At 39.8% G+C, this 13,116-nt stretch overlaps 1 protein-coding gene across 1 annotated transcript; it reads right to left on the bottom strand.

Annotated features, from left to right (window-relative positions):
* Positions 1–607: 607 nt before the first annotated feature.
* On the bottom strand, positions 608–10,999 carry miso1 (mitochondrial inner membrane subdomain organizer 1). The gene is made up of 5 exons (XM_088346324.1): positions 10,799–10,999; positions 10,107–10,166; positions 7,153–7,312; positions 2,321–2,481; positions 608–1,672 (listed from the first exon to the last, which is right to left on the bottom strand). The coding sequence occupies exons 1-5, from the start codon at positions 10,934–10,936 to the stop codon at positions 1,418–1,420; spliced, it is 774 nt and encodes a 257-aa protein (XP_088202450.1). The 5' UTR covers positions 10,937–10,999; the 3' UTR covers positions 608–1,417.
* Between the last annotated feature and the right edge of the window lie 2,117 nt (positions 11,000–13,116).

Genomic DNA, 13,116 nt, shown 5'->3' on the forward strand with positions numbered 1-13,116 from the left:
TCCTACCTGAACAAAACACGGAAAAAGGGGGACGCATTGAACATACCTTAAGCTTTGATAGAACAAGTACATAATATTCCAACAACAACCAGCTGTAACAGAACAAAACATGAAAGGGGGACGACAAACAAAACATTCTAACACATGACAAAACAATGCGTAACATAATGCAGGCACAATAAATAGCTGTAACTAAGCAAAACATTATAGTTGAAAATCGCAGGTTAGGTTGGAATACTGGCTGAAAAATACATGAAAGAAGGACTACGCAGGATATGCCAAAATTCCAACTAATCCAAAGGTAACACAACACAGAACAAAGAGGACGCAAAGGACACGCGTCACGTGTAATGTAAAAAAACTACATAATGTTTCAACATCAACCAACTCTAACAAAACCAAACATGGAAGAAAGCAACCGAAAAGAAGGTACTGTATGGATAGAACAACCACATAGAGTTCCAACACCAACCAGCAGAACTAAACATGAAAGGCGAAAATGTAAAATTCCACTGAAATCACCAAAACAGAGAACTCAACAATGCAAAAAGTACATAACATGGCAGAGTCACCAGCTTGGCAGATGAGTAAATGATCTCAGACAAAGTCGCTTCGAGCTGTTTATTGTCAAATAGAAGCTGGCGGTTTATGTTCAAACTAAACATAAAACAAAACTAAATGAGTTCTGCGTGTTTGTGCTTTCCAAATACTAACATGCAATGAGAAATGCCATGGGCCCACTAGCTGACGATTAGCATTCACATTATATGATACTATGACGATACTAACGCGCACATATTCTTTATCCATTGTGAAGAATTACTGGTATTACTGCCGCACTGAGAAGCCAAAAAGAAGCTGAGTCCCTAGTAAAACATGTCTAGCTTATTTACAGGCCAAGTTACATCAAGGTTATCAGCACAATATCGAGTAAAGTAAAATTATATTCAATACTTTTAAGTATGGCTAATGTTTCATTTGATTTTACATACAATATTTAACCATTCAATATTTCATTAATCCAGTACATGCATAACTTGGTGTTTTCGCCATCAGAGAGTTAGTTATAAGTTAATAAAGGAAAAAAATTTGGACATATTCAATATGGTTTATATTTTTATCTTTGGTTAAGAGCCATTACATTAGACTGTTGGTCAGGTGAATTGAAAAAGTTACAGTTATGGTTTAATAACTTCCCTTGTGAACAGTGCATATTCATTGCTCAGATTTATTGCAGGGGGTGACTGTAATAACACATGTATACAGGAAATGTGGTGCAAAAAAATGTTAATCATTAATCAAGTCAAACATTTGGACACTGTTAGCATTTACTATAAGTGTGCCAAATTTATGACTAGTAGTATGTTTCCCCCAAATGCAAAATAATTTCAAAAAACAAAATAAACATATTTAGTCATCAAGACCTTCCAAAGAGCCTCTGAAACCGTCTGAAAAATGTGCTGTCTTGCAGAGCTTTGAGTACCCTTTTCAAGCGACCATCTTCCTTCCACAGACCCAAACGTTTCTTCTCAGCTTTGACTTCTGCTTTGTGCAGCAGTTTGTGCAGACGCCAATAAAATCTTGTGTCCGGTGAGAGGCCAGAAACTGGAGCCATGCGGGCCAGGCCCAGACTCAGGGCCTCCTCGTTCAGGGAGCGGCTCCATGACGACCCCTGTTGGAGAAAAAAATGGAACACAAGGTGCTCTTGAATAGTGATTCAGACAGTGATGTCTGAAATGTGGCAAAAGGTCACAAAGTTCAAGTGGGCCAAATAGTTTCTCAAGCCACTGTATATGTGTATATGTGTATATATATATATATATATATATATATATATATATAGTTTATGATAATTGGTAATGAGTCTTATAGTCTAATATTTCTGTTATTGCTGCCAAAAGTGGCCCACCTCGCTATTAGGTTCAGGGGGCAATTCGATTTTTTTGTGCCTTAATAAACAGGAATCAAGATTTCAAAACACAATTTTCGATTTCTCTGGGTTGTCTCTGTGTGATATTAAAATCTCTTTGATGATCTGAAACCTTGGTGGGTTATAAAAATGGGGAAAACACAGAAATCAGTAAGGAGGCAAATATCTTTCACGGTCTGTAGAACAGGTCATAGGCACAAACACAAGGTTAAAATGGTGTCCATTTTAGGGCAACGGAATGATTAGTAGTCGATCTTGTAAAGCGGGGGAAATGCCGTAGCGTGGGGGCATTCCACACCATAAAATGAAAACGTCAAAACGCGGGAATGCCATATCCCAGGGGTCTTTTCTATGATTGTTTTTTTAACAGAGTGGTAACATGTGTTTTACCTTACTATGCGTCACCAAACAATGCAATGAGTTGTTCCCTCGGCTGACAAGCTTGAACCAAACTGTCTGAGTGGGAAGTACACTTCTCTGCAGCCAGATTTTGCCTTCTGCGGTCAGATCCACACCGACGAGGTTCACATGTAAGGGCGACGAGGGAACATCTGAGCCGAAAAATGAACATGAGATTTAATTGCATTAACAGCAAAAAAAAAATATCCATCTATCTATCTGATTGTTTATCTAGGGTTCAGTGTGGTTGATCACTAGATGTCACTGTATTGTGTAATGCAACCGAAAACAAACGCTTAAAAAGCACAAGAAAGAAACAATGGATACTCAAAGTGACCAAACAGCAACATTTTATTTAAATTTACCGGTACTTGCCCAGCCTAGTCCAATTTCTCCAGCATGCAAGCAAAAAATCATCTCATTAAACTTCCAATACAGCGTACCCTCGATAGAAGACGTAAGTCATTTTCATTTGCTATAAATTCAGTGCTCATTTATCGTAGAAAGTGTGAGTGATATACTTTCAGTCTTGTTTATATAAATTTAATCATAAAGTACACATGGACACATTTCAAGTCTAATCCAGTTGATTATTGTTTACCGGTAGTATGACTCATAGTTGTACACAGATCACAGCTATGTGGTGCTAGACCTTCTGCTTTTCTGATATTTTTGGTGTTTTGTTTTTTAAAAAGTTGCACAATTGTATTTGTGTCTCTATCGGTCAAAAATGCAGGTGGCACACTTGACCCTAATCTATCCTTTCAGTTGCACATTTATAATATTATTACTATAACAGCGTTTTTTCCTATCTTTGCAACAGTGCAGATATCCGCACTATGCTGTCGCAGTCAGGAGCTAAGATTATAATTCATGCGTTTGTTACTTCCCGTTTCAAATACTGTAATGTACTATTCTCTGGTCTCCCATAATTTTGCATCAAAAGCCCACACCTGGTACAAAATGCTGCAGCAAGGCTTTTAACTAAGACAAAAAAGTTTGATCACATTACCCCGATTTTAGCTAAGCTCTTTTGGATCCCTGTCAGCTTAAGATGTGATTTTAAGGTTCTGTTGGTATTCTACAAAATTATGCATGCACTAGCCTCTTCATATCTTCTATCTATCTATCTACCCTGGTCAAATCCCTCAAGAGGGGTGACCGACAGCAAGACAAACGCATACAAAAAACAAAGAAAATTAAAAAAGGGGAGAAAGTTGCAAAAAACACACACAAACATTTTTGGACAATGGCCAACCCAGATGCCCAAACACCCAAACAAGTTAAGCACCACGGCACCCAAGTTGGTGATGCTTCCGTCCCTCCAGATGAAACAGGACACAAGAAAGCGGCCATGTCACTCGGGTCAGGGCGACACAACACACTCCTCTGTTCAACAGCAGGGCCCGACATTTTTCACTGGTTTACCCCTGCCGCAACATATAGGTGCCCTGCCCATCCCTTACAACACGTCTAAACATCCAAGTATCCTTCTACAACACCTCTCCACTCATTCTTATCACCAACAAGAGCTCTAGCTTCCACTAGATTTAGACCTCTTTCCTGCAGTGCACTCATAGCACCATCCATCCACATCAATCGCAGCCTTCCTCTTGGTCTCCTTCCATTTACTTCTGATTTGTAGATCCTCTTCAACATTCGCTCCTCATGCATCCTCTCCATGTGTCCAAACCAACCGAGTACTCTCTTATCCACACGCTTGCTCAGTTCCACGACTACTCCAGTTCTGGCTCTAAGAATTTAATTCCTCAATTTATCCAATCTTGTGACTCCTTACATACTCCTCAAACACTTCATCTCCAAAACATTTAATTTCCTTCTAAAATCTGCGTTCAGACTCCAAGTCTCCGCACCATAAAACACAGTCGGCACAATCACACTCTCATAAAGTCCATTCTTAACATCTATACTCATACTCATGTTACTCATCACTCTCCTCAGAGCACCCAAAACCTTGCAAAATATTTCTCACACACCTGTCGTACTGCAAACACCTGATCCACACAACCTCTTCCTCTCCTGAAACCACTCTGCTCCTCCATCAGCACCTCATTCGTTTTTCCTCTCACTCTCTTAATCAAGACTCTTCCATACAGACGACAAACTGATACCTCTTGAATTGCTATATTCATCCTTATCACCTTTACCCTTATACAATGGCACCACACATGCACTACACCAATCAACAGGAACCACACCACTTAAAAAGCATACATTCAACAAGCGTACTAACCAGTCAATCATAACTGTGCCACCTTTTTTCAAGCATTCGGCAGTACAACCATCCAACCCAGGTGCCTTCCCCCCTTTCATTTCTTTCACTGCCTCTTGCACCTCCCATGTTTCCACAGGCTTCACATTATAATCACCCAACACGGGCATTCTCTCCACAACATCAATCGCCTCGACTCTCACTTCTCTCCCATCCTCCACATTTAGGAACTCCTCAAAATATTTTGCCCATCCCGTCCTGACTGCACGACCGCTAACCAGCAATCTACCATTCTTATCTTTCACTTTCTCTTCCTTTCCAGACTCGCTCTTTATTACTCTTTTCACTTCTTTCCAGAACACTTTTCTCCTTTCCTCAAAGTTCACTCCTATCTTTTGACACCATTCATCATTTGCTTTCCCTTTCACTGCTTCCACTGCCGCTTTTACCGACCTTTTCTTCACTTTATACCTTTCATACCCACCCCCACTCTTATCTTGCAGCCACTCCTCAAAGGCACGTCTCTTCTCTGTCACAGCCTCTGAGACCTCATCATTCCACCATTCACTTCCTTTCCTAATACCTCGACCAACTTTTCTCATTCCACACACTTCTTTTGCACTCCTCAACACTGCCTCTTTAAACCACTTCCATTCCACTTCGACACTCTCCACTTCTCTTCTACTAATCCGTTCATACTCTTCCTCTATCCTCTCTTTAAACCCTCTTTCCCTTTCTGCCTTATTCAACTCTGACATTTTCACCTATTCCCTCACACTTTTATTATAACTAGCCCTCCACGATCCATCTATTCTCAGTTTTCCTTCAACATAAAAATGATCAGACACACCACTCATTTCACCTCTGTAAATATGCACATCCAACCATCTGCTTAACATCCCTTTCCTAACCACTACATAATCCATCAGTGCTCTTTCCACAATCTCACCACCATCCACTCTGGCAAAGGTATACTTATTCACGTCCCCCTTTTTAAACAATGTATTTCCAATCACCAACTCATTTTCCACAAATAACTCAATCAATTTCTTCCCACTCTCATTTCTTCCTGGTAATCCATATCTACCAATCACATTTTCAAGCGTTTCATCACCCACTCTAGCATTCAGGTCACCTAGTATTACCACCTTCCTTTCTTCTTTCGCATTTGCCACACAGTCGGACAAATCCTTCCACAACTCCTCTCTCTCCTCAGCGCTTCTTTCTGAACCAGGTCCAAATGCACTTATAAACATCCATACTTCTACACCCCACTTTAACCTCACCCATATCAATCTGGAAGATATCTCTTTCCACTCAACCAGTTTTTCCTTTGCTTTCTCACTCACAAGCACAGCCACTCCTTCTCTAGCATGTCCACCCGTAACTCCAGACTTTCTATCATATATACCTCCAAGCTGTAATTCACCCTTTCCTTTCATCTTTGTTTCGCTCAAGGCTAACACATCAACCTTCCTTTTAGTCATCATCCTTCCGATCTCCTCTTTCTTCCACTCAGTCGCTTTACTTCCTTACCTAATTATTCATGAAAAAGGGGAAAAAACATAAAATATTTTTGCGAGTTGTGATGAAAGAGTAGATTTTTAAAATGATTCTCCCTTTAAATAAAACGAATATTAGGATTGATCGAGACTTATATTATATCAATTCAGATTTCCGCGCATGTGTGTGTGTTCGTACGTGGCTTAAAGATCCCAAAACAACTGAACCGATTTTTGTGAAAATGTATGTACTTTTGGCATCTGGGAGTGTCTTTAGCTAGGTTTCGTGTCAATGGACCTCAAATGAATACTAACATAATCAATAAACATCTGCTTTTGTGTACAAGCGGCTCTTGACCTGCAGCTCTTTGACACTCCTTAGTGGCTCCCTGGCGCTTTTTCAACAAACCGCTGCCCCAACACCTCGCCAATGTAGAATGCCCCGCAACACCAATCCCAGCAAGGCCGGGCCATTATGCTTGTATTTAATAGATGAACATAGGTGACTACTGAAGGATTTTATAAATTTTACTATGAAAGATTTTATACGATTAAATACAAGTTACATTTATCGAGTGCCATGAAGATTTTCATCGAGTAGGCTGAAGTTCAATGACAGGTCACGCTGATCCGAATGTGGAATGTTTTGTCTAGTTCTGTTGATAACAGGACTCTGACGAAGAACGGCAGGCATTGTTTTGATAAACGCTCTGCTGTTTTGGTTTTCTCCAGACATCGAGGCGAGGGGGCGGACCACACATGTTCCGAAACACCCGTTTTCTCCACCTATGAGCATTTGGAGAGCAGGTGCTATGTCCGTACACGCCACAGCTACGCATGAGACGCACAACGTCCTTTTAGTCTTTTATTACACTGATGAAAGCAAATACACCCCCCGCCCACCAAAAAAAAAGCTTGACGATGTGGTAATTGAACAGACTCGCTTCAAGAACACTAAAAATGTCACCGTGACATTATAAGAGGAAGCTGATTTTCCTACATTAGGAAGTCATGCTGTGAGTTACATGTGATGTGGACATAAGAATTTAGCAGTGTTTCAGCATATTAAATTGTGGGTTGAGGCTAACCTTTGTCTTTGGTGAGGAGAGGTGAGAGGAGTGGCAGGTAAATGGGCACGTGCTCCAATTGGAGGCTTTGCTCCTTGACAGAATGAACTCGGCCACGGAGGCTGACGTTTTTCTCCACGAAACGAGAGGGGATCTCTGCCACTGAGTGGAATTTGGTTATCTGAGGAAGAAACAATTAGAAAAGATCACAAAAGTCTCGATACGCTTACATTTTAATGCCTAAAAAACAAGATAAAATATTTCAGAATGTTTTCCATGATTCTAAGGGGGTGCATGTACATGCAGGCGATAATCTGATTGTATATAGAATATTGCCAGTATTCCTATAATTGAAATCCATGTCAATGCTCACCAAAATCTGATTAAGGTCTTGACCCACTCAGAGTATTTGGATTGCAATGGTTCAGTTAGTCCTTTAATTTTACAATCACTCTTTTAATTATATAAATTTGAGTAATCGATTGCTCGTGCATGCGTGCAGTTTCCCATATCCAGGATATTCTTATTCCCGGATGTACTGTGGGACATGTAGTAAAGAGACAAATGATACACGCAAACTACTGCTTAAATCAAAAGTTAAACGTAAAACGGCATTTATTTGCGCAATGAATTTACACTCGGGCAGCCCAGCGGCGCAGTTCTGAGGTCATGAGATCGAACCTCCTGTGTGGAGTTTGTATGTTCTTCTCGTCCTTGCGTGAGTTTCCTCCGGGCACTCCGGTTTCCTCCCACATTCCAAAAACATGCATGTTAGGTTAACTGGTCTGTCCAAATTGTCCCTAGGTGTGAATGAGCGAGTGAGTTGTCTGTCTCTGTGTGCCCTGTGACTGGCTGGCAACCAGTTCAGGGTGCCACCTGCCCACTGCCCGAAGATAGCTGGGATGGGCTCAAACACCCCCGCAACCTTACTGAGGATAAGCGGTGCAGATAATGGATGGATGGATGGCCTTTACACTTCGTAATCGGAATACTTACACACGCATATTCGGAATCATTCATTAGTCTCTAGACATGTGAACGAATTTATTCTGAATGCTCCAGATATCCAATATTCCGTTCATAATTATTATTACCTGCATGTAAACATAGTTACTGTCTAATTTTATTGAGAACATCATTGAAATGTTTGGAGAATCAACGTGGGAGCATGGCGGCGCAGTGGTTAGTGAGTGTGCGGCACAGTTCTGTGGTCATGAGATCGAACCTTTCTGTGTGGACCTTGCATGTTCTCCCCGTGATTGCGTGGGTTTCCTCCGGGCACTCCGGTTTCCTCCCACATTCCAAAAACATGCATGTCAGGTTTATTGACCGGTCCAAATTGTCCCTAGGTGTGGATGGGCGAGTGAGTTGTCTGTCTCTGTGTGCCCTGTGACTGGCTGGCAACCATTTTAGGGTGTCTCCTGCCCACTGCCCGAAGACAGCTGAGATGGACTCCAGCACCCGTGCGACCCTACTGAGGATAAGCAGTGCAGATAATGGATGGATGAATGAAAATGAACGTAAACACTATCAACTGCGCAAGTGGCCGTTGCATACGTTTGCACTAGCACTTATGATTTCAAGAACGTAGCTTTTGGTTAGAATAACTTCATATTTTTGGCTATATGGGAGTCAGTACACATGCACCATAAACTAAAAATGAAGTTTTTATGTTTATGGACAATTATGCATAGCTTGGTTACTAATCTATTAAAGTAATCCCTCGTTATAATGTAGTTTCTCTCTTCACGATCTTGCTTCTTAATGGATTTACATCATGCATTGCGTTCTGCATTCAGATTGGCTGAACAGTCCCTAAAAGAGTATTGCTAAAATAAATCAATATTTATACATACAGATATACCTCTGTCAAAATGTGTGTGAAAAATAAAAAGTTTAAAAAAAAAATATTTACAGATACAATATACAGTAAATTTGTTAAACAAACGCTTGGGCCTGTTTTGTTCTTAGATGTCAATATACTGTAGGGTGTTTCGTTAAATAAAAATGTTTTAAAAAATAAAATAAATGTGACTAATTGACAAATTTCACGTATAATAGGTTGTTTTAAAGGGGGGGGTCCCCGTGAAATACGAGGGGATTACTGTGCTGTGAAGCAAGTCCCAAAAAAACAAAGGAAATTATTATCAAAAGGTATCTGAAGCTCAATTCAATCTGCTCAATGATTTTGTCTCCATCCATCCATTAGGGTCACGGGTGTGCTGGAGCCCATCCCAGCTATCTTCGGACAGTGGGCAGGGGACACCCTGAAATGGTTGCCAGCCCGTCGCAGGGCACAGAGACAGACAACCATTCATATGCTCACACAAACCTGGGGACTATTTGGAGTCACGAATTAACCTGCCACGCATGTTTTTGGAATACGGGAGGAAACCAACGCAGATACGGGGAAAACATGCCAACTCCGCACAGGAAGGCAGGGAGCTGTTTTTTGATCCCCAGACAACTCACTTGCTCATTCACACTTAGGGACCATTTAAACCGGCCAATTAGGCGGAAATGCATGTTTTTGGAATGTGGGAAGAAACCGAAGTGCCTGTAGGAAACCCACGCAAGCACGGGGAGAAAATGCAAACTCTGCACAGGAAGGGTGGTAGCTGGATTTTAACCCATGACCTCAGAACTGTGCTGCAGACGCGCTAACCACTGAGCTGCCAGATTTGCTCTCATTTCTTCATTTTCAAAATAAAAATATAAACGTACCGAAGGAAAAAGATCACACATCAATAACCTTGCTGCAAATTCAGTGTATGGGTACCCATTGTTCTAATTAGAATGATGGGTTAAAAAGACATTATTTATTTGTAAAAGGTCAAATAGGCCAGGGGATATCATTTTGTTGATGTCCATGTAATCTGGCCTCAACCGTACGACTTTCGAGTCGCATTTTTGAACAAAATCTCCCAGAACTCCGCTCGTCGTTCCTGTTCTGAAGTGTGTGTTTCAATTCTTACCAGTCTTAAGCTCCTGGCTATAAGAATCACTCCAGCAAGAGCGAGACCACCACTTATGCTCTATAAGTAAAAAGAGAGATGCGTTATGATACTGACCGTGTTGAACATTTACAAAAATTGCACAGTAGACCATCAACTGGTGTTTGTACTATTTTTTCTGATGTACATGCAATCTGTTACTATTACTGTTACTAGCTACTATTGCGATTGCAGAGAAGCTACGTTTTTGTTTCTGATAAACGTAAGGCCTACCAGTTTTATATGCATTTCTGATCAAACAACTTATTGTGTTATTACTGTGGTATAATAGTGTTATAACCAGGCTGTAATTATTTGAAGCTCTAATGTTTTTTTATGCCAGTAAGAAATCAAAATTCATAGAAAATCGCGATGCACAAAAACACTGGTGAGCATCCCGTGTTCATAGGGGGATACCTGGTGCCCAATAGAAACCACGTTTGTGACAACTGACATATATTTTCATCGTTTTGATTGAAGTTGTCATTTAGACTTAGGTGATTGGATATATTAATCACTAGTATATTACAAGTAACAAAATTAAAAAGAAAAACATTCTGCGAAATTGCAATTTTATTTTCAAATGTCAGTGTGACACAGGTGTTCCTACTTAAACGGCCGGCGTGTCTTCACATCAATCGAACAACCGACTTCCGCATTCAGGCGGTTCCTACCCGCACAAGTGTGAGATTATCATCCGCCAACTGAGAAATTGTACACACAAAATTGTGTAAAACTGCATTTTGTTTTTGTGTTTGTGTTGCTGGTCTTCTCCATTCTTCAGTTTGCGTTTCTTGGCCGGATTCCGGCATGTTGTTGACATATCGATAGTGGCGTTGCAGTCACCGGAAGTTCCGCCTTCTTCTAGTTCTCTCACCTATCAATAGAGACGTCAGTGGTGACGTCAGACTACGCCCTGTTAAACTTGAAAATGACACGCTGACGTTCAAGTGCACTCAAAGACGTCATTTGACACGCAAATGAGAAACAATATTATAATTAGAAATTTGTTCAAAAATAGATCTTTTTATGTTGGGCAGGTCATATTGTCAGATATAACGAAATTGGGAATATGCTTAATTGCTGCTAAGATTATCGAGAAAAATTGTTCAAACCTCACATTGTTTATTTGCTGCTAATAGTGTCAATAAAATTGTTCAAACCAAAAAAAAAAATATATATATATATATATATATATATATATATATATATATATATATATATATATATATATATATATATTTTTTTTTTTTTTTTAATAGGTAGTATTAAAATGCACCCTTTAGGTGTTAAATGAACACGTTATTTTACTGTGTATAATTCTATTTGTAATGTGTGTCACAAGCTCAAATGAATAGATTCTCCTGTTGAGATTAATACAAACGTGTAGTACTGTAGCAAAATATTTTGATCATATAAGGCCCATATTTTTATCTTGAAAGGCACATCCCAAATTCTGACCTTTGAATTTAAATATGCAGGAAATAATTGTAAGAAAGTTAGTATGTTATAACACTCTTATATTCTATGATATTTTTGGAAATTAAAACTCATTTCTACTGCAATTGAAGAACATGGGAAACAATGTACAGTCTCTGGAGAGTAATGCAATTAAGCCACAAAAGTGTCAGTCGACCTATTTGTTATAATTATAAGACAAAAACGTGATGAGTGTTAAGGTGAGGTTAAACACTTTTTCAACCGTGACATTGCACAATGCAGTTGCTTTGCACAAATGAAACTGCGCAAACTATAACAAGCTGAAATAGACAATGCCACAACTGCATGAAAAGCTGACATGAAATGCCGAGAAACTGATGTTTAAGTCTTAAATGTATATCTTCAATAGGAAATAGTGAATTTATATATTCACATATTGTATAGAAACATGTTTTAATACGGGATTTCATCCATTCTTCCATTATCTGCACCGCTTATCCTCAGTAGGGTCGCGGGGGCGCTGGGCAGGGGACACCCTGAACCGGTTGCCAGACAGTCGCAGGGCATAATACGGGATTTTTAATGAAAATTTGGGGAATACAAACAATTCCCTAGATGTCCAGAATGAAGGTTATTTGTGGTGAACATTTTGAATCACCCACTAAATATAAAAAGTAGTGCAGGTAATGTGAAATAAATCGAAATTTGTGATTTTTATTTTAACATTTGGTGTATTTCATTATCTCTCTGATAGTTTAAATAATTTGAAGACAGGATGGTTTGACTTCGTTATGAAATGAAGAAGAGTGTTTATTCAGTAAGATATCTCTTTATAATAGTGTAACCACTAAAATGCAACAGTAATGGAAAATAGGGAAAAAACAGTTTTGGGTAAAAATCTCTCAATTGGAAAATTATGTTAAATATTTGTTGGAAAAAATATGACTTTCCTGTCATGATTGCCGATTGAGTGCAGCTGCGGCGGCTTAATTGGTGCCAACAGCCCGGACAGCTGATTGGCTGTCACTTTCTTTTTAAACCCCCGGCTTCCTCTTGGAAGCCATCAGATCGTTACGCGAACTGTTGCCTTCAGCTCAGTTAGCCTTTTTGTCCGACTCCGTTTTTGCCCTGCCTGATCTTTGTTCTGCCTGCATGTTTTTGGAATGTGGGAGGAAACCCATGCATCCACGGGTATAACATGAAAACTGTACACAGAAAGGTTTGGGGCTTACAGCACCTGGTATTCCCTGGTGGTCTCCCAACCAAGTACTAACTAGGCCCGACACTGCTTAGCTTCCGTGATTGGGTGTGTTCAGGGTATTCTGGCCGTAAAGAACACATATTTTTGTTTATTCTAATTGCATCACAGAAATAAAGAATTTAATCATAAAATTCAAATTTTCCGAGGGACTGTCTTGCATGTACATCAGAAAACCTTGCAATAGAAGCAATGTTGTACAAAATGAATAATAAAATAAGAAAACAAGATTTTTTTTTTAGAAAAAGCCTGGAATTTGGGGGATGGGGGAAATTCTTTGCCCGGAAACTTTTG

The sequence above is a fragment of the Urocampus carinirostris genome, chromosome 10, assembly GCF_059441175.1.
Source record: "Urocampus carinirostris isolate Australia breed hairy pipefish chromosome 10, RoL_Ucar_1.0, whole genome shotgun sequence".
Lineage (NCBI taxonomy): Eukaryota > Metazoa > Chordata > Actinopteri > Syngnathiformes > Syngnathidae > Urocampus > Urocampus carinirostris.